General features: G+C 36.3%; 1 protein-coding gene across 1 annotated transcript in view; it reads left to right on the forward strand.

The window, feature by feature from the left end:
- The window catches only part of MIPOL1 (mirror-image polydactyly 1), a 180838-nt gene that overhangs the window by 73440 nt on the left and 82034 nt on the right, over nucleotides 1–25364 (forward strand). The window contains exon 9 of the mRNA XM_074149368.1: nucleotides 13899–14006. Coding sequence (XP_074005469.1) covers nucleotides 13899–14006 — 108 coding nt within the window. The remainder of the gene's footprint in view (nucleotides 1–13898; nucleotides 14007–25364) is intronic.

Raw genomic sequence — 25364 nt, forward strand, 5'->3', positions numbered from 1 at the left:
ATTGTGTTTCTTCAGTGAAAATTTCTGACAGTTATTGAGAACTTTAGATAAAAAGTTCAAAACTTCATTATTTATAAAAATGGAAAAAAATCCATTTAATCCAAGAAAACATTTTTAAAATTGGTTACATAAAGCTTTGCTAGTGTATTACATGAAATTAAGGATAAAAATAAGATGACTTCAAGAAGGAGAACCAGATTTATTAAAAAACAATAAAAAAAATAGGTAAAGGGAAGTATAAGCTATCAGTGTTCTTGGAGAAAGTATTCCAGTACGTTTGTATTCAGCATTTTCACTTGAAAATTTTTAGACTACTTTATATGCAGTCTTTTCTGGTGAAGATTTTCGACCTGTCCACAAGACATAAATGAACTTGTTTCCTTCAAGGAGAAATAGGTTTCAAACTAGTAGCGTAGATCACAAATAAAATGACACACAGAATATAAAGTTTGGATTTAATTGGGCAGTGAAGATTTCTCCAAAGAATTGCAGTCAAACTGTGTTGCTGATAGCGCCACTACCAAGACATCAATAGTTGACTGAGAATATTGTGGAACATGGAGCTAAGAAGAATGAATAGTCTGCTTTCTGTTGACATTTTTTTTCCCAAATTTTTTCCCTAAAGTGAAATATTCGCTTATCTTCTAGCATTGCAACAGCCTCCACCATCACCCTTGTGATTCAACTTGTGTGTTAAGCTGTAAAGATAGGTGGTGAGTAAGGAAGCTTTTGCCTAGCGGTAACAGAGGACGTAAGGAAAATTATTGTAATAATGACAAGCTGACTACTTATTTTCAGCAGAATGTAGATGATTTTGACTGAAATGTAGGACAATAAACATTTTGGTTGCTTCAATTTCCTTCTAGGTTTATAATTGCTTTATATATATAATATTGCTGATTTATAATTATAATAATGAACAGGTAACAATTACCACAACGGCAATTTTTCCTCTTTCTTTGGTCTGGACATAGTGTTCTTTTTTTCAGTTGTGAAGCCAGTAATTAATTTCTGGAAGTCTGCAGGCTTAATGAAGTTATTTTACATATTCTGGTCTAAAATTTGTAGTGGCCCTGGCAAAACAAGAAAATCTATCAATATTCTCTTTATGAAATAAAGATTTCACAGTAGCCTTAACTTATCCATGTCTCATTCACAAGTATGCCTACGTTTGTGTGTTGTATGGCTTTACTGTTTTGTGTTTCAGATGGTGAGTATCTAGGATTTACCCTCTTTTCCATGTTTTGTTTATTCACTGTTAATTATTTTTCAAGCTGAGTTGGTTGAGAACAAAAAAAATTTATCTTCCATTACCCTCTATTGCAAATGAAGGACAGGCTTTCCTATTGCGTGTGATCTGAGTGTGACTGTAAGATGCTGTTGTCAGGGAACCTGTTAAGGCTTTCTCATGTTAATGTTTTGTTGTCATTCTTTTCAGTAGTGTTTTTGAAGTATTTATTGTTGCGTGTGCTCTGGGTATACATGAAGTCAGCACAAAAGATCATATTGTGATTTATAGTTTACTTTTGTTTTGAAAATACTTTTTTAAATGACACAATTCAAATATGTAGAAATATGTAAAGGTCCTTAAGGAGCTGTGATTATGTAAAAAGTATTATACTTTTAGCTATAACAAAAAAAAAACCAACTGGATGAACAGTATTAAATCATAAAAGCATGACAACTTTTTGCAATTCTGGAGTTGTTATCAGAAATACAGAATACAGGTGGCTAACTACAGCATATTTTATTGGTGTAATGTACTGATGCAGGATAATCAGCAGTAATACTTCTTCATGTTTACTTTATATTGTTGATAACATAGAATTGATGCTATCTTTTAAGGGGGATGTGTAACATTACCTCTGGTTAATGAATTAGCAGCTATAAACATGTAAATCCATTAACCAAAGTTCTGCCGAAATTACTGGTCATCTTTCAGTTATGCTGAGTTGCTTATTTCTTAATTAGCTGTAACACCTTTCTTTGGTAATACTTCTGGAGATAACAAAGTTTAGATAAAACCCAAAAAATAGAGTAAAGCTCTGTATCAGAAGAATGGCTATGAACACTTTGCTCCTAGTTGTCTCATGAGATGACTTGTCACCAACAGGTATGAATTCCTTTCAAGTCATGTTGTAATCACCATGAGAAATTTCATACCTCAGACAGAGATTATATTACAGGTCCCAGCAACATTAGGAAACAATAGATTTCACTTTTTTGCCTGGAAGAGCTCTGGTAGGTTGTGTTTAGGACAGGGGTGAACACCAGCCCTTGCTGTGAGTTTACCTCCTCCATCTTCTGTAGCTTACAAAGTATTCTTTCTCAATCTGCAAGCATTTTTTCAGTCTCATTGCTTGACGTCCCGTTCACAATCAAAACGTTAGGACTGTAACTGAATCTCAGTCTGCAAAACTAGTCTTGAAACACTCAGTGTGAAAATGAAAGCAACCAGTGCCAGCCTCCCTTAAGAAACAGAAAAATCCTTGTTAATCCCTTGTCCTAAATAGTCCTATCAGCCTGCTTTCTATTGTAGGGCAAGCCAGCAGCTGTGTGTCTCGTTACATGTTCTCTTTATGTCGTGTGTCTTGTCTTCTATGGTATCCAGACACTTCTCAGCAGTAGTCATGCATTTACCCGTTTTGTTTGTTTTGGCAGGCAGGCCCATCACTTTGCTTTCAGAAGTTGTCATAACATTCTTCTATCTTTCTGTTTTCTTAAGTTTTTTCTGCTTAGGGTGTCCTACCCTCTACACACGAGGGGTGGAATTGCCAGGAAGCTTTGAGTTGGATGAGAGCAATGTTGGTAATTGCACATGTCAAAGGCAGCTGATTTTAGGTTTAAGCATTTCTGCCTTTCAGTAGCAGGCAGATCTGAAAGCTTTTAGGGGGCTGTTAATTCAAAGCTGCATGGTCAATCCTCTTGAGAAGTGTGCATCTATTTGGGTAGTTAGTCACATCAATCCCTATAAAACACTTCAGTGAAGCTTAAACTAAATTTTGTTACAGAGGTAAAATCTTCAGATTCAACCACTACTTAATATTTGAAAAGTCTTATTCATGTACCAAAATCATACAAACTTTTCTCAGTATTACTGAAGCTGAGCAATACATCATTTCTAAATATGTTATTTTATTTTAGTTTGCAGGGCCTTTGTTTACTTCCTTAAATATGTCTTTGTGGGGTTTCTTTGTCTTCTATGTATGATTCATTTTAAGCTTGTGCAAAGCTGAGTAATTTCTTGATGTTTTAAAAAAATATTTTTATTCCACTTTTCAGTGCATTTGAGCAAATCTGAAAAGATGTCTGAAATACAAATTGTATACATTTGCTGTTACCTAGATCTCTATACTGGTGAGAAGGAAACTGATTTCATAATAATATTTGAAGATTTATAATTAGTTACTCCATTTTCACACTTATTCTCAGACTGTTAAAGCACTGATATTAATATTGCTTTCAGAGAGTTGTGATCAAAGTTTCCTAAAAAAAGCATGTTCCTTCCAGGAAGAAAGAGCAATTAGTACTGATTCAGATCATTTATTCAAAAAGTATTTCTCATCCCTCATGTATCTGCAGAGCTTTGTTTTTTCACCTGCCTAGTTAGCTGGTTTATTTTGTTATATTCTCTAGTTTAAAGTAGCTTTTACTACACATTAAAGGATTTTTGGGAAAACACATTCCACAATAAAAAATTGAACAACTGCCACTTAAGCAATTGATGGCTCAATTGAGAGTATGGTATTTGTCAGGATAAACAGATAGTGTGTACTATGAGGAACACCTGCAACCCCATGATTACAATATCTGAATAAAGAGATTAAAAAACTGTGGCATCTATACAGTGATGCATGATACTGTTTTCTTGAATAATGTGATCATATTTAAAAAAGGACCAGAAGTATTCCTGTCCTTTTGTGCAGTAAATGCCAACTTAACATTTAGGCAATAGTCTTGTTTGCACATGGATTTTAAGAAAATCTATTGAAGATTATTTGAAAACCAGCTCATTAGAATGACAGATTGTTTACCAAATTTTGTTTTCTTCTCAGCTAATATTGGTTACGTTCAATTAAACAAGGTTACTCTTTCTAAAAACATACCTCTGTCAGCAGCTGAGTGCCTTGCATATATCTGAGAATCAGATTGCTAATTTCTAGATCTAGTTGGAAGATCAGACTCTGAATGTTTCTTTCTGAAATTTCTCCTTTTCATACACCTTCACTAGTTTACATGGCTGAAAACCCAGGTGTATCAACCAACACTACCTCCATTCTATTATATATACTTTTTGAGTACCAACATTGCAGATTATTAACTGGGGGTGGGGGAAAGGCTTTAAACAAAAACAGTTATCAGCTATCTGTCATGGTGTGCTGGTCAGCTGTTTGACAAACCACCTCTTGGCCACGGGCCATCTGGTTTTAATGGAACTGACTACTATTCTGAGGAGCCAGCAAAACACGTGGCCCTGGAAAGCAATAACTCCGTATCATTTGGTCAAGTCAGTAAAGCAAAGGTTTTGGGTGTAGGAATCGCAGTTCTGACATGATCTTGTCTCTTGATTAAGCTTCTTAAACTTTCTGTGCTAATTTTTCATCCCATAAAACAAGAAAGTCCTATTTACTGACTTCATTTAAGTGCTGGGAAAAGTGATTAGTCAATGCTTATCAAGAGTTATATATATCACCAAACACTGTGTACAATTAAAGAAGAGTTATTCAGAAGAGTAGCATAATAAAGAGAATATTTTTTGAAACAGGATGTAGCAAAAACTTAGACAAAAATGAGATAGTGCAGTGCAATGGACCTCACACAGGCCAAGATGAGAATTGAGAAATAGAGTATGTGTACATTCTGCCATGCAAAAGAAAGAAGGAAAGATGCTGCATTTGAAGGAGGGAGAGACTAAAGAAACTGAAGAGGGAAGACTTGTGTTTCCTCCTTTCAACAATGAAGAAGGAGAAATAAAATGAAAAAAGTAAAATAGCTAGTAAAAGTAAAGTTCATGGCTTTCTGAAATTTGTGTTCCCTCCATTTATAAGGAATACGTAGTCTTTGTACAAAAGACTTTGTACAAGTCTTTGCTTCAACAGGAGGATTGGGAAAGATGATCTCCAGAGGTCCCTTCCAACCTCAACCATTCTGTGATTCTATTTCCATGCTAGAAAGAACATGTGTAGGATCTACAAATCTGCAGGAATAAAATGTGATTGGTTTTGAGCCCATGTGATGAAGAGGTGGCTGGCTACTGAGATATCTGTCCCTATCTAACTAAAGACAGAAAATCAGTGGCATATTAGGTTGTCTGCCTTTACCTCGTATTGTGACTACAGTAACTCATTTCATAATATTACACTCAGTGTGCTAACGAATTGCACAGTAGTCAGCACTGAAGTTTAGAATGACCAACGCTGCCTTGCAAAGTGGTGTGTAAATGAGTGTGTGGGAATTGCATTGACTTGGCAAAATCAATACTTAGACTACGAGTAAAAAAGATCAGAATAGTATTGTAATATTCAACTGCTCTGACTGGCTTCTTTGGGGCTTTTCTTGCTACTTCTTGCTACTCAACCAGGGTAGAAATTAATTCAAGTAGTCAGTAGGATATTTTGGTCCTGCTTCTCTTATAAGTACTAATACATGAACTGCTTTAATGGCAAATTTATTCCAAGACCTCTTTGGTGTTGGGTAATTTTATTCTTTAAATGTTTCTAAAGATGTTGAGGTTAGTTGCTCTGAATTATTTTCTGTGCAGAAGTTTCTACCCCGAAATCCTCTCTTGAATCTGTACACTGGAGTTGCTGCCATGCATTGAAAATAAAACTGAATCTAGTCTAATTGTCCTATTGTACTGACAGATCTATTGTACTGACAGATACTGGGGATTGAGAATTTAGCTAATAAAGGTTTACCTTTTTTTTTTCCCATTGCTTTTGAAAGAGAATCTTTACTCTTGAATGATCTTTCCCTCTTATGATAAAATTTTAATTAGTATTTTCCATTTGCTGGATTATTTGGGAGTATTGGTGATTTCCTTTGCTTTTGACTATAACTGACATGCGAACTATATGAAGTTCATTGTACTGTGCCAGTTTCTAGTGTTTTTACAACTCTGCAGTGTGGGGGTGTGTGAACAAGCGTACTAACCTTGTGAACTACTCATCAGCTTACATGCTTAGTTTATACATTATTTATTAGACTTACAGGCATGAAATTAAAAAATTGAATTAATAATGTGACTTCTATGTAAAACAGAAGTCACTTATTTATATATGACAGGCAGGTAGGAAAAAAAAACCGCTCGGGTTAGAAGAATGCATTTTTGCTTAATTTCAGACCCAGTACAGCCTCATGAATAAATGTTTTGAGTCCGAGTTACTGGGTTTATGTTCTGATTAGAAACAACTACAAAGAATGGAGGCAAGGTAAGGTTGGTAACATGGATACGGGAAACTGTGAAGCTGATCCACTTACGTGGCTTCAGCAGCTCCTACCGTTGTTTCCTCCTGCAGATGAGGGATCTGCCAGCAGTCCCCTGTTGGCAGAGCCGAGGTAGTCCAGTGGCACAGCCAGCACAGGGACTCGGCTTGAATGACCTGTGAGTCACATATAGCTCTAGACATTTTCTCTTCTCTTTGCACATTTTTTATAATGAGTGTCATTGATTAGGAAAGTCTGTGTGTGCTGAGCTCTCTGAGAAGTAGATCAAGCTTGTCTTGATCTTTGAAATGTCATCACTGAAAGGAAGTGTAAGAATACATAGAGAATGGAGTTGGGTGGCTATTGTACTACCCGATGCTGTTGAATCACTGCACATGAAACATGGTTGTTAACATGAAGAGTGGAAACAGTTAAACTTTGTCTGAATTTTCTGAATATCTTTCTGTGCACTTACAGTTCCTTTAACTGTTCAAAGGAAAATAAATGAAAGCTTGTTTTGCTGCATTTTCGAGTGCCCAGAAATAGAAAGGGAAAGGAAAGGTAGGAGGATACCAAGTCATGTATACAGCATATTATCTGCCTTAATGCTGCAGGTTTCAGCTGGCTAATAGTGACAAGGAAGACAAAAATCTTTCATCTGTATTTTGATACAATTCGTTTTGTGGCTTCTGACAAAGCAAAACACCATTGCCCTGATGCAAAAAAAAAAAAAAAAAAAAGGTGTCTACATTTAAATGTTTCTCTTACTGGTAGAATATAAATTTTTAAAGATGCATATGTTTCTGAGGCCTAAGCTCTACAAAAGCACCTCTTTTTCTTGAAATCTCAGTAGTTCTAAGCTGCTGGGCATTGTATAAATAATCATTTAAACACATTTGTTGATGGTTTGCCAGAACTTTGAAGAAAGTCTTTTCTTTCATAGGTTAGAAAGCCTAAATTCAAAATTATAATTTAATGGAAAAATCTTTCTAGTGATTATTATGTAGAAACTCATTTATTTCGTTATTTCTTTTAAAATTATTATTTTAGAAGAAAAAGGATAAAATCTATTTATATAAATATAAGTGCTTCCAAACATCTGCAGTTCAAAGTACATAATTCACAGTGACACCAAAGGTTGGTTTGTGTTTTGACTGGATGACTTTGGTATTATTTTTGTCTGCAAAGGAAAGAGTTGTGCAGCATCCAAGTGGCGCACGATGTTTGCCTCTCCAGAAATCGTGATGAATTTGGGACAAGGGGCAGACTGTAAAAAAAAAAAAAAAAAAAAAAAAAACACCAAAAAAAACAACCACTATTGAGGGGAGGGGGAGCGAAGGGTTGTCAAACTGAGAACACTTGCATTCCATTCGGCACCTTTGAGCTGGAAGCTATTCTGTAGCGCAGATTGTTATAAACAAAGTAAGAAAAGGCGAACAAAATAATAAACTAAGAAAAGACTCAGTTGAATTGGTTTCATTTGCTTCACGTGGTTGTTTATGGTATTCATATTTCCACAGGTGATGCCTTAAAAAAATATAACAGGTGAAAAATTAGCAAAGATTTTTCATCTTTTCATGTTTGGTGTCTAGAATAATTATTTGTACTTCAGTTTTTCGTTGCAGTGAATGTGTTAAATAATTTTAAAATGTATCTGCAGTTATCACTTCCAAAAGTATTATGCTGTGGGTAGTAGGATTCTGGTATCCCATAAGCTCATCTTTTGATGGTATTCATTTTCAATAAAGATACAGTGTGTCATTTACTTTGCTGATAAGAATTTTGTTGAAAATGCATAAAGGAAAAAATGCATGTTGGAAAATAGTTCATCTGCCATTCAGATGGACTCCTACTTTCCTTGCCATAATTTGGAGGACATAAAACATTCTCCCAGCTTTTTCGGTAGGAACTAGGTTATTTTTATTTCTCACTACTTTCAGTAATTGAGATCCCAGTTCAGCAAGGTCTTATATTTTCATAAAATACTGTCTTTTGTATGTGCTAATTGGATGAGACAATCAAATGTAATTCAGAATTCAGGAAAGAACTTTGTGTAGAATTTGGCCTCATCTTAGCCCTAGTACATTTGTTTCATTAGACTTTGACCCTCATATCTGTATCAACAGAGGCAAATCAATTCCTTTTTTTTCTTAGCATATAAATGGCATCATGTGTTTATTCTTTTTTTTTTATTTTCCCTAGCATATTGCCTAAGTTCAGGAGGGGTTAATTTGGATTCCTTTTAATGAAAGACGGCGGGAAACATTGTATGCTATATAGTAATATTAAAAGCAAATATAGATGTAACAGGATTAAATATCCACGAAGACTGCATTTGTAGTAAGGAATTGTTATGGTTTTCTGTTATGTTCAGCTTTAGCTGTTGCTTCCTCAGCCAAAGAGCGTCACAGTACCCTTTCTCTGGGTCAAATCTGCGCTGAAATACAAAATGAATAATGCACCTGACATTACTATCTAGTTCAGTGAGATGAGAGCCAGGGACCCTGGTGTAGCAAAACATTTATGTCTGTTTGAAAGCATGTGAACAGTCTGATTGACCCGAGTAGCGCAGTTAAATACGCTTCTGCACAAGGTCTCAGGGAATAGGTGTTGTCTCATACAAACAAACTGCAGGGGGACCAAATGCCTGGGGGCAGGGGGTTGCTCTGCTCAGTGCCAATGCTTTGCTGTATTCCGTCTTTGTCGGAATTATCTCTCCAATGGCTTGCAGATTTTTCTTTACTCTTGTATAGTGTCTGTACCTTTTACTTCAGAACACCTCACTGAAGAATCATGTTAAATAACAATCAAAACTAACTCATCAATCTGTGTAGAGATGGCGGGCACCCTAACACCGTGTTAGCATGGTATAGGTACAACTTGAAGAAGAAAATGCGGAAAAGCTGACAGCGTGTTGAAGATGATTTGTTTATACAAGTGTTAAAGTTATGTTTGATATGTTAATGCAACCTCATTTTCTAGTAAAGGCCAAACACTATTAAGTGGTTATCTGCATTGATTTTTCTATCTTCTGAAATACTCTATTCATTCTAAACTATCTTTACTCCTTTTGTGTACCTGGAAGTAGGACCATCTTTTAACAGTCTCTTTCTGGTCGAGCCTCAAGGACTTTACTCAGTGATATTCTCCTGGGCCACTTCTTGACCTCTCCATCAGTGTCCCCTTTAGTAGGTGCTTCTTTTTGCAGTTCGTTTGGATTTTCTCAACTCTCCCACCTGCGTAGTCACTGAAGGGGGTCAGCACCCGTTGAGGGTTGAACTGATGCCTCTGACAAACATCCCTGTTCTGCTGAATCATGTTAGCTGATGCTCGTTAAAAAAGGCTCGTTAGTAGTCTAATGGTTTAAATTAGAAGATGGGAGTGGAGAACAGGTGTCCTTGCTGCCGCTTCTTTCTTTCCTGCCTGAATCTCTTCTTATCTTTTCGGTATGTTACCTGTTTTGCTTTTCATTTTGTGTCTTAGCTGCTTGTGATATATTCTCTGCTGGATACAGAGGTATTTGTTTGGAAAGACTTGGGTGCATTTAGAAGAGTGTAGCTGCGTTGCCCTGTGGAAATATGGTTAAAAGAAGATTGAGTGCCTGTTGCTGGGAATGGATGATGTTGAAGTGAAAACTGTACAGTTGGTCTCTGATGATTGCTCAAGGAGCACTTGGAGTAGGCTTAAAGAGGTTCGTTGTCTGACAAGTATGTTATCAGCTGAATGAGGCTAGGTAGGAGACTTTTTGAGGGAAATATATTCAGAGAGGAGAACAAACTTGAAGGTTTGAAAGAAGAGAGGAAACCTTTTTTCTGGTTGGGGCTTTTTTTTTGGTTTGTTTTTTTTTTTTTTTAATCCTCAGTATTGCCTCTCTGGCTGCAGGACTGGATGAACACAGTAGACCAAGCGATGAAGCTAATTCTTGGTGGATTGTTTCTTTGAAACCTTTGTGAAATGACTTGTTACTATTTGTGAGGCTTTAATATCCTTTACTTAGTAAAGTCTCTAGTCTTCTGATCAATGTGTATTCTCTTTGCAATCCATCTGCAGTCCTTGATATACTCAAAGTATCTGAAGTAAAAAAGCAGTTTTCTCACTTAACAGCCCATCTTTCATAAAGTGTTAAATTCACAGAAACTTCCATTTAAGTGCACAATTACACCTCAGATCAAATGTTTAGGCAACCTGTTGCATAACATTTTCCATAAAATATTGCATAAAATATTTTTTCTCTGACTTTAGGAGGATTCTGTTTGAATGTTTCCCAAGTATGAATTTTCACAGGTTTGGGATAACAGGATTTAGACATTCTTATTTATAATATTTTAAATGAAAACTTCCTTTAGCTTTCAGCTTTCTTAAAAGGATACATCCAACATTTCCTTCTTGCCAGTACTGAATTGGACGATGTCTTCTCTTCACTGTGCTCCAAAAAGTATTTTTATATATGTTTTTAGAAGGAAATCCAGTTTCTTGCTTGCAGCTGTTGGCATTTTAGAGCCCTGGAGTGAACCAATAAAAACACATGTTCTTTTAAAGAACATCTATTTTTACTGGACCTTGCTAACAACCAATGACACAGAATTCAAAAAATGTTGGCTCAAATGAATAGAAGGGCTGCATTGTTTTAAATTCTATTTTTAAAACTTTTCTTTACAGCAGGATTACACAGAAATTGCATATGCTCTTGCTCTTGTTAGAGAGTGCTTGCTTTTAATGTTTTAAAAGTAGTTCAGTTATCAAAGTGTCATAGACTAAAATTTTAGTAAGACATACACAATGTTGCCATTTAAGAGTATTATTATAATGCTCACAAACAGGGTAATTAAAGATTTTACTTCCTAGACATCTAGGAATAAATACATTTTTTTTGGTAATCCAGAACATCTTCTGCTAATACATTGTTTCCAACATATTAAGGCGCTTCTGTGCAAAGCTCAATTAGATCACCATTTCTTTCAATGATACCCTCAAAATGGATTCAAGCAGTATGCTGATTGAATATGCCTAGTTTTTTTCAGATATCAACATTCGTAGTGGAAATGAAATTAAATATGAGTTATAAAATGCTACCAAGATTGATGTAAATGTAACCATGTCAAGGTTGACTTGATAGGGAGGTCCATCTATTTTACGTTACTTGTGTTGCATCTTTATCGTACATGCTCTATATGCTGCATGACACTAGATTCATATTGCTGTTGTTTGTTTCACAGTCCTGTCTTCACAGGAGTGGAGAGCAGAGTGGGATTGAAACCATACCCTTGGTTGTGCTACCTGCCCTGTACATCAAGATTCCCTATGGTCCTGTAGCTAGGTTTTGCTCTTAGTGTATTTCCACTTCTCTTTTAGAGTCAAGAGAATAGTACGAATATAAATTCATATTTTAAAGCCAAATTGAGATTTTAGCCTTTTTTATAATCTTTACTGTAAGAAACCTGTGTTGTTGTCAAACTGAGAATTCCAAAGCACTGTTTTGAAGAAGAGTGTTGGCAAAGCAGAAAAGTGAGATGCCTGCTGATATTACATGATGTAATGTGTAAAGTGCTGTGATAAAGCCTGTAGTAGTATTTTTTTAAATTTTAAAATGGTTTATTTTTTAAAATGGTGTTTAGATCCTGTACGCTACAGGAAAAAAGCTGCTAGAGAAAAATCCTGCGTAATCTGGGTTTAGTTCTTCAATCGTTTTATTAGCACCCTCGTGTCTGCAGACACATACTTTTCATGCTGAATTACAGAGAATGCAAAGAATTATAGCTATAATTCTGTGATTTGTGATTTTTGTGTATGAGGTAGACATTAAATGTCATAAACCTGTAAAAATATTTGAAATCAAATGTATCAACATTTTTTCTGTATTTCCCTATTTTCTGGGAAAGTGTCTTTTTTTCTTTTCTTGCAATAAAAGAGCTTCACAACAGACACTGAGAGAATACACTAGACCAGGGAGATTTGCTGCCTTTAAAATAAGTAATCCTATTAGAAATGAGCCCAGATTTCTAACAGAAGTAATCAGATACAACAACAGACATGTGAATTGAATTTTTTTAGTAGTACTCTTGGACACAGACAATTATTTAAAACTTTATTAAAGTATAGGATTGAATCATTCTGTTTTATATACTATGCTGGATACCTGATGTGCAGTACATTGTTAAGGATTTTGTGTTTAAGTGTATGTATTGGTATGTCTTTTAAAATTTTTGTCTCGAAACAGGTCTATTTTACTTAGATTGGTTACAATTTTTGCAGTCCTACAACTCTCTGTTTCACAGTTTTTCTTTGTTTTTAGAGTTGACACGAGCCATGCTTCACTGTCCCACATACTGAATTGCTCAGGAATAGGTTGTGTACACTTGATGGGAAGCTCAGTTTTGTGTCTTTGACAGTCACTAAGCACAAGAGACTGATGTTTCTAGGTCTTTCATTTGAGACAGCAGTACTTACATGGGATTATATCATGATTCTCATTCCTTTCTTACTAGTGTTTTCAGACAGTGTTTATTAAAATATTTTTTATCAATTAATTGTCTTTTGTTCCAACGGAGTCTGTCAGCTTTGGGTTTTGGTGGTGATATCCAAACTACTTGCTTGTAATATACTGTTTTAAAATGTTCCTGTTAATATTGTGCTTTTCCCTAGTTCTAACAGTTGTTCCCCTGCAGATTCCTGGTACTTTGTCTTTTTTGTTTTGCTTGGTTTTGTAAGTCAGAGGGTTTTTTTATAAGACAATGAACAGTCTGCTGACAACTGATTATTCTTTCAAACCAAAGTAACTGGGCAAGACCTCGTATGGTTACCATATAAAAACCAATGAAATATAATTTAGCTCACAATTTGCAGATCTTTAGTCTTTAAAATAGATGTTTTGCTGACAGCAGTAAGTGATGTGTGTATGCACACAGTAGCAAATGTTAAATTTTTCATTCTTTGTCATTAAGTTAAATATTTAAACAAAATAATCTTAAAGCTTCTTTTCTTTCAAGATGTGGTGTGTGTTTGGGATTTAGAGTGATCTCTTAGTGTGAAAGAGATGAGTATAAAAATTACATGTATATTTTCTGGTAAAATGCTGGGTCCTAGATTTAGTAAGAGGGTCTATAATTCGCTTGCTTTTCTAAAAGCACGTATTGCTGCTTTTATACACACTTACTTCCATCATTATATTGACATAACTAGGAACAGAATTTCAACCTGACACCTTTGTAATTTTTAAGACTTTTTAAAACATTCTGAAAAATGTTGTTATCTGATACTAAACTTAGCTTGTTTTGGCATAAAATTGGACCAGGAATAATGATGCACATTTAGAAAACATAGTTCTAGTACTGATCTGGGATTGTAACTTGCTTTTGTCTGATGCTTTCTCTACTGCAGAAATGGGGATGGGGTTATTTACGTTAATTCGTTTGGCTTGTTGAAAAAAATATGCCCACACTCCTCTACTTAATGGGATTCTTTCCTCGTTGCAGTGCAAACGGCTGGAGCAGGAGCTTCATCATCTGAAAGAGCAGAACCAGACTTCAGCAAACAACACGAGACATCTGACTGCTGAAAACAATCAAGAACGTGCTCTGAAGGTAAATCTCCATTTCTTCTTGCAGGCAAATTAAGGTTGTAAGCCCCTGGTGCCAGCTTTCTGGGCTGCATATATCAGTTGTGTACATTTCGGCAGAAGTGAGCTATGGTGTTTGCCAACAACCCCTTCTTTAAACACAGATACAGCACCCTTCTGTTATGGTTTTATTTTATTTTGTGTATGAAAACAACAAGAAAAAATAACATACCCTCTAAATTATTGGGCTGGTAATTAACGCTAAATTCTTGGGGTCTGTCCTTGCAATATTACATTTTATAATGTGAAGAAAACTGCAACTATTTGACTCATGGTACCTTTGCAAAACTAATATTTTAAAGCATGGCTGTTTGATCTGCTCCCAGCAGTGTGTGCTATATTAATAACATTGTTGACCTATACTACTAGTGACCACATAGTTGATACTACTATTTGCAAAAGGGTAGCTAGTTGGAATTGGGAGGAGGAATAATAAGTCCTGTCAATAAGAATAAAAATGAGCAGACAGGCGGGAGAGGGTCAGAGAAAGGACAGTGTAAAGTGACAGGTTATTGCTGCTTTGAAAAAGGGAAATTGTAACGTCAGTGGAATTGATAGCTACATAACCAGCAATCTCACTGCTAGCCAGAATAAGAGACTATGCCAGGTAAGATGTGCAAACATCGTGTGCACCAATTTCAACCACTATATTCTTAAAAATCTCTTTTATGGGTAGTGGAGAGACAATATAAATACAGAAGTTACTCTGTTGATACTGTGTTGTCATTTAAAAATTGTGTTTGATTTAGGCAGTAAGATCCAAACGCATTTCGTTTATAGGCAGATTTTCCTCTGCCTCCTTTTTAATTTTAATTTTTTTTTTATATTCGGGAAACATCACTGTTCGTGCAACAACTTGACTGATGCAAAGTACAGGAATTAAGGTAAATCCTTGTGTAGTTTGACACTTCTCAGTAAAAAAAAAAAAAAGTATAATGAATAAACAGAGAGAGGCTGTGTGCCACACAAATGCTGTATGTTCCATGGGTTTATGATCACCATCAGAAACTACGGTGAATATTACAAAATCAGGTGTGCTATACTGAAAGCAATCCATCCTCAGCTGATTAGAAATAGAGACCGTAAACATTCAGGGCTGTTTCTGACCACAATAATAGTGTTGCTTTGAGTCTGGTATCACTAAAATTTAGTGCTTGCCGAGCATGCTGCTTATTGAACATAGTATTGTTTTTCATTAATTGCAAGCTGACGTGTTTTTTCTGTGTCATTGAAAATATTATGCACAGATTCTTTCCTTTTGAAAACAGCAATGTTTTATTGAAACTACACTTTTTAGATTTAATATTGCCTGACATAATGCTTACAGAATAATTATATTTTCAGAAGCAAGAAGTGACTTAATAGTTCAGAGTGTTACTAGGATTTCATTCTAAGCTTGATATTGCTCTCCCAGCACCTAATCTTTAAAGAATTTAATTTCTGGCTGTCACAGGCATTTTTTGATTTTTCAAAGTTAGAGGTTAATTGGTCGTAGTCTTTTAGAGATGAGAGTCTGGGGAGGAAAAAAGGAATGCTTTTTATTTTTTGGTAAGGTTGAACTTTTTTAATACTGTACTTCTGTAGAGTTTGTCTCAGTTCATATAGATGTTGCCTACAGTGAGGACAGGTCCATCAGAGTACTTTTTTAAAGGCCAATAGGTTAAGTTGAATTCTTGACCTTGAAAACTTTAAAATGTCCATATGAAATATTGGCAACAGTAGTTAGTTTTCATATACAGCATATGAACGCTTATCCTGACCTAAGCACCCATGTAAATGAAAAGTTTATCACTCCTTTTTAGTGTAGCAACAACCTAGAGAATATGGACTGGCTGGTAGGGATGAAAGTCGTGTCAGTGACTCCTTTAGAAATGGGGTTGACTGGTGCCAAAATATCCAGCCAGAGCCTGCTGACAAATAATGCACCATGGGGCCTTGGTACACACCTTCCCTCTGAAACCCTCTTGTTTTCAGCTGCCGCCTCCTGCTTCTTGCGTGCACTCAGTAGCCACCATAAGTTCTACACACAGAGTGCGGGTACAGACCCAAGAATCCCCTCCTGTCCCCTTTCCGCTGCAGATCACCCTCTGGTCATCTCACTGTTTTCACAGGAATACAACTGGCCATTTGTTTCTGTGGTGCAGAGTTAAATATCAACACAACTATTTCTATTTTCACCATGATCCTGAGAACTACGTTTACTTTAACCACCACCACGTGCAAACTGGGAACTGCACTGTGTGCTATTCATTCAGATGTAGGCACCTGTCCTGCAGGAGTCCAGGAATTCCCTCTGTGTCTATCCAGGACAGTTTCTGTTAAGAAAGTTTTTTTTTTTTTAAAATTTTATTTTCCTGATGTTCTTAAGCTTAATTAATGTTGTCTGATTCAATTTAGCAAAAGATGTATTTTGTGATAGGTGGCAGATGAGGAATTTGATCTGTTCTAGATTTTCTTCAGGGAGTAATGGAAGTGTAAACATCAGATGTGGTGCAAGGATACTTGCAATCTTAATTGGATAAAAATACAGTAATCAGGATCAACTAGATTAAGGATGAGATCATTGCCTCTATGGGGTCCTGAACTACACTTAACAACAAAACCCAATGGGTTATTTTTTCTTTCTTACTTTTTGAAATCATATCACAATAGTGAGTTGCTCAGAAGGAAAATAGTGTAAAACCAACTCGCAAGAAATCTATTTCATTCCACTGACAGTATGGCCTAATAGGTAAAATAAGTTGCAAGCTTTCAGCTATATTTTTAGTTATATTAGTTCACAGGGCTGCTGCCACCCTTTGGGGCAGTAGCAGCCCGTAGACTCCCGAGTGAGGCAAAGCAGCAGAGAAACAGATTGTAACTGTGGGAGAGGGAGAGATGTGGTGGCAGTAAATTGTCCAGATCCAGGATCTGGGAATTACAAAGATGATGTAAGCACTTTTGCAAACTTTAGGTTTTACACATTTTTAGATCCCGTGTCACACTTGAGGATAATGTGACAAAACAGGACACATAAGGCATGCTGTCTAGACCTATACTGTGCCATTTCATCTTATTGTGCGATATAAGATCTGCACATCTTTGGTAAGATAGGTCTTAGTTAATCTGTCATATATACTGGTAGTACGTGATTTTAAAGTTCCATATTTAATGTATTTCTTGCATAGAACATTCCATATAATGATGTGAGCCATTCAGTCCCACAATGCCAGGCTGGTACTCCTAATTTTTATGACGTTGTTATTGGTCATAGGAGATTGTATTAATTGAACGAAAAGGCCAATTTCAAATTTTCCCTCCAGGCAATGCCCACAACTGCACACAGGTCATTTGGAGAAGCATGTGGGCCCCTATTTCCATAGTTAAAGTAAAATAATCCTCTTCTTTTGAAACCATTTTAAAAAATCTCTTATAATATTTCCGATTGAATTATAGCTAAATCTTTTAGGGATAATTGCTTCCTAAGGGCCTATACATTTGCGCTCTTAGTACATTTTCATAAAATAAGATCTGCAGAGTGCTTTGCAGTTCTAATGTGTCAGGGTCTATACGTAAGATTATTCATTTTCCTTGGCCTTCATAATTAACACTTGGTCTCTACTGATTCTGGTAAATGTATTCCCACAATACACTGAAATAGCTGATTCAATTGAACATAGAAAAGTTGAAAATTTGCTGTTTTTTCATTAGTATTCAAATATTGATGTGAATCACTTTATTGTATTTGGCTTTGTAGCATGTAGTTTTAAAATGCAGAGTTTCAAGTAATACATTTCCCTAAGCAAAAATAAAGACTTTGCCAGTGTGAATGTCCTCCCTACTCAGTTGAAGAGGAATAGGAAATAAGTCTTATGAAACAAATAATTTAATGTGAAAATTCATGGAAAATGTTTAACTGGATTTGAACAAAACATAAGGAGTGGTGACTTTTTTTCACATGCTTATGTATTTTGTAATTTTTAATTAGATGGTACATTCTTCTTAAAGCAGCTATTAATCTGCTTTAAAGACCAAAGAGACATACTAATTTTACTTCCAAGCCAAACTCTCAAAACAGAGGAGAGGTTTTTTCATGATGATACACAAATCAGGTGCCCTTTAGTGACTAAATGAGTTTACTCCAGCCAAGTATGATGTCATTAGAACGTGTAAAGGTTATTAGTCTCTTTCAAAGCTGTTAAGAAGCTAATCTTTGGTTATGATTGGCTCATGTTTTTCTGACTGATCTATTTTTTATTTGTGATTTTCTGTAGAATGCATCCTACATGCTTCTGTGGCTTTATTAAGAATATCATAAATTTAGTCAGAGGTAAGAAAGTGACCTGAAGGAGTTGTCAGAAATTAATCTACAGTAGTGTCACAAAGCAACTGCAGCTTTCTGCTGACACATAAGAATTGTGTAAATGGCAGGAAATCCACAATGCATAGCAGTTTGGTAGTGGTTCCAGTGATGATGCCTCTTGAAAACCTACTCTAGAAGACTTAAGTCAAGCACTCCCTGATGCCCATCATAAATTGTATTAAGTTCTGTTTTGATTCCCAGAATTTCCCACATTTTTAGAGTAGAAACCATTTTTCTGTATCTGCTTGACAATGCTAACTGCAAAAACAAATCAAGCTGACTAGTCAACGTATTGTCCATGAAGAGCATGATCCCAGGAGAATCTGGTGTCATGAGAGCTTAAAAAAATTTAAGAAAAGCTTTAACATGAAGTTTAAAATATTTGTTACTATTGAAAAGCATGGAGTATGCATGCTACGTAGGCATATAATATTGACTACGGAATAAAATGCTTCTTTCAGAAGATAGTAACTGTGGCCTTCATCTGCAAAAACTAAGTAATTCTAACAATGTTTTTATGTTTAGAGCTTCCGAGCTGAAGCTTCAGAGATTCATTTTAATTAGTTTAGAGCTATTTTATGGCTACAAATCCTCTGATTTGTTTCTGATAGAACCACACGCTTTTGAAATGCTCTATAATCCAGGGAAACTTGCCTGAACCACTGGTGGGAAACTGAGAGATTCCAATCTCACCTTTTCTATTCAAATTCCAGTTCAGCATAAAATTTTACATTTCCTTATAGTTATTAATTGCATCTTAGAAAACTCTTAGAGAAAAGCCTTTCAATACTTCCATAATCATTTTACATGAGGCAGCAGAAGTCAGATTGATTTATAAGAAACCTAGAACGTAAGTTTTGGATGTGGCAAGGCCCAGCCACATCATTTCAACTGAAATTAACTGTGGTGCTGTGTGAGTGGTAGAAACTGGCTGCTTATTACCAATATTTTATAGCTAAGAGGTGAATAGCTGTGTTATCCACTGCTGAAGTGGGTGTTACACCTTTCTCCAGTTTCTGGTCTACAAAGTAACTAGACATTGTTCCACAAAGAGCTTAAAAAATGCTCTTCTTGGTGTGGTGTTATTGTTTGTGAGTCATATGATAAAAGATGCTTTAAAATATTGTTCTTACCTCAGAGTGGTTGGGTTTTGGTTTGGTTGGGTTTTTTCAGTGAAGCAACTCACCAGTAGTCATGTGATGGACAATTCAGCCACTTCTCTTGCATTTTGCTGTGAATTCATTGGGCCAGTATGCACTGTTCCCTCTGTATCTGACAGAGAATATCAGACAGTGAAAGCTCAGTTTGAGTGCTCGCTCTCTGGAGTTAACCCTAAAGCAATCCTGCTTTTCATTCTGGATGTCATATGCTGCTACCTGTAAAAGGGACTGATATCAGTTTTGCAAATGAATTTATAGGTATATTTGAAGACTGGGATGCCAGCTTCATACTGGAAGTAGAAAGGGAGGAAAAGTAGATTGCAGATCTGCTGCTCAGTGTGAGGAGATATGTGCTGCCCTTGCACTTACTTATGACCTATACCTATTTTTCTGAAACTATGGGAACATTTCAGGAGCAATGGGAATAGTAAACAGGCTTCTTGGAGGTTGCCTCCAGCAAATATTATGTTGTTACAACTAATGCTGAAAGGTTCTTCATGCTATTCTTCCAATAACTTACATGAGGGTAGAATACTAGAGGATTTATCAAAGTAAGCTACAATCTCTAACTTTGTGCAAGAGCCATTTCAGTAGATCATTTTCTTCTCCTAAGAAAGGTGCCGCTTCTCCTCTTCTGCTCTCAGGAGAGTTGTCCAGTTCAAGTTATAGAAAGCCACAATGTGCTGATTGCACTCTTCAGTAGCTACCCTAAAGCAGACTGTACTCCCATTTAAATGCCTGGGCAACGTGAGAGACAGATTTGCTACCCTGTCAGTAAAACTTGTTATACAGCACATGAGATCACTGTTAATTTTTAGAGTGGAAGTTTGGTGATGTTTGAATAATCATTGCTTTTATTTATGTAGTGGAGGTGGAAATAATAGACCTAGTAAAACTTGGATTGCTGACAATCTGCATGTGGATAAGAACGCACATTTTTCTTCAGTTGTTGCTTCCTAGACACTTTATCAGACAGAGTAGATACAGTTGCAATCTTAATTGCCATTGAACAGAGGCTTGGCTTGTGCTGCACCCAAAAGCACTTAATCACAAGGTCTTAAAGGGTGTCACTAAGGTTAGACCCAAGACTGTTCAGCTCTTATCCATGCTAGAAACATGATTAGTCACTTTATGGCTGATGTTATTAAATAGTACTGTATGCCTCAGAGGATATCCGTCTAAACCAGTGCATCATGCCATAAATGAACACTAGAATGAGGCTGTGTACAACTTCTGCAGGAACAATTCTGTCCATGTTCCACTTCAATATTAATTTTCTACATTCTTTTCTGCTTAAGTTGCAGTGTATCCAAAGGCTATTGCTACAGACTTCTGACAACCTGCCTAGTTATCTGGATGTATGGACAGGGAGAAAATAACTCATAAAATTCTACAGTGACCAATGTTCCCCCTCAATTCCAGGGGAAAAAATGTGAGCACTGGTCGAGTGGTCTTAAAAGCAGTCATTTGAAGTTTCCCTGGACTCAGTTGTTCCTTTGAGCCAAATGCCATAACCTGGTCCTCTGGTCAGTTCAGGTCTAGATATCCTCAGCCAGGGATTTCTCCTTCATCTGCTGTCATATATTTAGGACTGTAACAGTTTGCTTACGTGTATCCCCCATAGGCAGGAAGTGACTAATTTAGCACATGTATTTGACTATGAGTCAACAAGCTAAGTTCAGAAATTTGATCTACTACTATCACTTTCAGTGGCCGGTTTTGATAGTTGTTTTTTGTAGCCATCCAGGCTGGTAGGCTTTATTTAGTTACGCAGGTCTTGACAGAATAGTTGTTCACAAGTGACAACTACCTTCTTACTGACATTCTCCTCCCATCTGGTAAGTAATGGTTTAGCACTGATAGACATTTGTATTCATTGACCACAAATATCTTAATTTGTATAGGGAGTTGAAAGTTAAAATAATTGCTTAAATGTGCCATAAGCAAATACTACAATGTTTTCCCCTGATGGAAAACATGGGAAATAAATTTTGAGATGAAACATTTGCCCTTCACTGAGAGTGAAGTTGTCCAGAGTCTCTTTAGAAACACAGGCTCCTACAGTCTGACAAATCTAATTTATATGAAACATTGTCTACCTGGGAGTTGAATAGAAATGATTCTTGGTAACAGAAGTACTTGCGTGATTTTTGGTGGTCAGCTTGCGATGTCGTTAAGTGGCTGTGTGGATAGTCAGCAACGATGTTTGTACTGTTCTTGGTTCACTAAGATGTCACTGCAGACCAGAATTTTGAACTCATTCAAGCCTTGGGTTGTTTTCAAGTTGAAGGAAACAAACAGGCGTACCCAAGTTCTTGTCTTTACTTCCTCAGTTGCACTGGCCATGCCACCTTCCTGTATCTGTGGGGCTGTCCTTTCACTGACAGCATTGTATGGCGTGGCAGCCCTGTGTGTACAGTGTGTTCTGCACAGTAGCTACTCAGGATTTCTTGGACTCTGTTTGAACAAAATGAGACCAAGCAGTGGTGTTTCTTACTTACTGTGACCTGAAGTCTTTCAGAATTGTTTCAAATCAAAGTAATATATGGATGAGAGTGAACATTTATCGGCAGAACAACATTTGTCATGAAAATGATCCTGAGAAGAGTTTTATCTGCCTAATTAATTGTGCTTGTCTTGAGCACTGTATGTCTTAAGGAATTTTAGCATGCTTCATATTGCCTGTAAACAGCTGCCCAAGAATGGCACTGAATGTGTCTTGACAGACTGAACAAACAGTGTCTTGGCTAAAAGAGTTTGTTCACCTTGCCTGAGGAGTGTAAGTCTTCCTTCTGTCCTGTTAACAGATGCTGAACGTCTCTAACCAAAGCAGATATATTTATTGACCTTTGATTCAGTTCTAAGCATTAAGGAATTCATTACTCATTCACACTTTGTGTTTGATGTCAGCTTTCATCTGTGCCACTAAAAATTCCTTGGAGGTCTGCAGCTTTTTATTTGACAGCCTTCAAATCTTTTTTGGCACCAGATTACTCTTGACAATCTTAAACATCAACAAACTGTTTGTATATACTATAAACTTCTCTTTGTCATTGGGGATGATGTGGTCATTCAAATCTTTTGGCTGAGCCTTTTATTTTTTGGTTTCCATTTCACAGGTGGAAATTGTCCTCCCGTGAGGTCAGCCAGTGTTACTACCTCCAATTAGTGCAAGTGTTGTTTCTGATGAAGGCGGTAGATTCCTGGAATACAATATTTTGGTTTCAGGTTATTCCCAATCTGGATTATCATTCTCACAGTCATCTAGACTGCTTCCATATCCTCCCTTTTGGTATGCAAAGTATCATCTCTTTCATGGTAATAGGCTTTTGTGCCTGTGAACTTCCTGTTGACAAAGCCTTCTTATCCACATTTCTCACTTAACCATTTTGTAATTGTGCATCTGCACATAGTACATTAACTTAGCATTTTACAAATACTTTGCACTGCCACACACCTTTTTCTCCTTCTAACGCGATAGATGCCGCTTTGTATGGTTGATTCATTTGATAGCTGTCTGGGTGACTTCCTGGAAGTTCCTTCCGTGCTGAGTGACATTACCACTTGACTTTACGGTTTCAAGGACGCTTTCTTTCAGTTGTAAATGTTCTGCAGCATTTTTAGGGCTTTGTCTAAATCCTGTTAAAGGACCTCTAAACTGGAATAGTTTATGGGCCTGAGACAGACCTCAGATATATGTATTCTAGAAATACATTCCTGAAATAAACAAAGGTTTACAAAAGTTGTAAAAGGTGGAACACACTATGCAGGCATCTTGGGGCCAGATAGAAAGCTGTCTGTTACCTGCTCGCTCTTTCCTTATCTTCACAGAGGTGACACCAGTGTCTTAAACCCAATATAAAAAATTGATGTGTTCCAAAATACACTGAAATTCATCAGTATCTTGTAAATCAGAATCACAGTATCTGATACATAAGCAAAACATACCATGGAAACCACAATCATGTTAGAAAAGCTACTTATATGGAAAGGTGAATTCTTGTAAAAACAAAAACTCTATTTAACTGTACTGATAAGTTTTGTTGCCATCTCCAATGGTACAGTTTATCATCCCAGTCATGGCTTCATTTTTCCTTCCTCTGCTCAATAACATATCAATAGTATTACTACTATGAACCTTTGTCTGAGGAGGTGTCATATTGCCGCACTTCAAACAGCTATAAAAAAATTATTTTACTTTCCCACTAGTATGGACCTTCATTTCGGGATTACATGGATCAGGAACAAAGGACACATTTTAATCTGATTTAAAACAATCATGAAGCCTAGAGTATCAGACTTACTATAAGAAAACTAAGACTCCCTCCTTCACTTGCCACTTTCTGATGTTGTAAAATGTATTTCCAAACTTAAGTAAGAGATTCTAAATCTGAAGCCATTTTGTACATGAAATAGTAACTGTTTTCTGCAATGTTTAAAGAAGCTCTTAGCATTAGTTTTTATTAATAATATCATCCCTAATTTTCACTGGTATAGTTTTCAAAGTATCTATCAGCATAGTAATATAATAAAACAAAACAAGTATCAAAAATATTTAGCCAAGTTAAGTTTTTCCTTTTTCAGAGGTACTGATGCTGGAGACAAGATATCAGATTTAATGAATGAAGAGGAGGAGTGACATTGTTATATATATATATTATTTTTTTTTTTAATAAATCTTGTTTCTTTCGCTGTATGAAGTCTGTTATTCATACACACAGAAATAAAGTGTGGTAAATCTTAATTTTCAATCATTTTTTCAGCACCTTACTGTACACCCTTCATTTTTTTATGCTGCACAGGAAAATGATCCCCTTTTGTTTGAGCAGCAACTGTAAACAAAATCTTGAGCCTGGGTGCATGATGACATGCCACTTATTTGTCCCACAATAAAATGTATAAAAGCTAGTAACCTAAGCTCTTGTGCAAAAGGCAAGCTACAGGGTCATTAAATACCAAAGGTCTTGCTCTGACCCATCCATGACCTCCTTATCTGAAACGCCTCTCAGAATTGATAGAATCTACTTTAGATCTTGGGTAGAGGAAACCAGGGATAGGATCGATATAAATATTTCAGAATTTTGGGTATTTACTAAAATGGAATCTTTGGTCTCTGTCTGTTTAAGTTTATCCAAATTTCTGTTCAGAATTGGAGAACCCTTTCCTAGTATTTTGCATGCAAGCAGTCATTTGAAGCATGGGTCAGAGTAGAAGGGGGACAGATGGTAAAGGAAGACACTGAAACATCAGATCTTAGTATGGTCATGAGGCTGCAAACTAGTCTTGATTCAGAAGCCTCAAGGTGCTACATGTTTCCTCTTATTTATCTTTCTACTGTAATCTGAAAGTCTCTCCTATTCTGTTCCCAGGTGAGAAGCTTCTTTAGGTTTTCGAATAAGATGAGTTCAAAAGAGCCCATGTCCAGAAAGTGCAGCTTGGTGCTTAGCCATCAGTTACTTGGAGGAATAAGGACTCATTTTGCTTGTCCTTTTTAATTCCCATCTATTTATTTAGTCTGGTGGTCTGGTGCAGAAGAGCACTTTTGATATTAGGGAACTTGTGCTTCTAGATCACTGAGAGGCTTTTGAGAATCCCTTTCTTTTCCTCATAAATAAAAGCAAAATCCTGATTTGACATTTATGTGTGTGGTGTAACACACAGAGATGTAAGGAAAAGTGGACACCACTGTTCACATATTCAGGTTGCTAAGAGGAAGAGATGTACTCCTTGTGTGCAGTAGGTGCATATTTCTACATATTCTAGCAGTATACAGGTCATTAGGAGAATGCTTGAAGAGCAGAAGAAACAAATGGACTCGGAT

The sequence above is a fragment of the Numenius arquata genome, chromosome 6 (assembly GCF_964106895.1).
Source record: "Numenius arquata chromosome 6, bNumArq3.hap1.1, whole genome shotgun sequence".
In the NCBI taxonomy this organism is placed as follows: Eukaryota; Metazoa; Chordata; class Aves; order Charadriiformes; family Scolopacidae; genus Numenius; species Numenius arquata.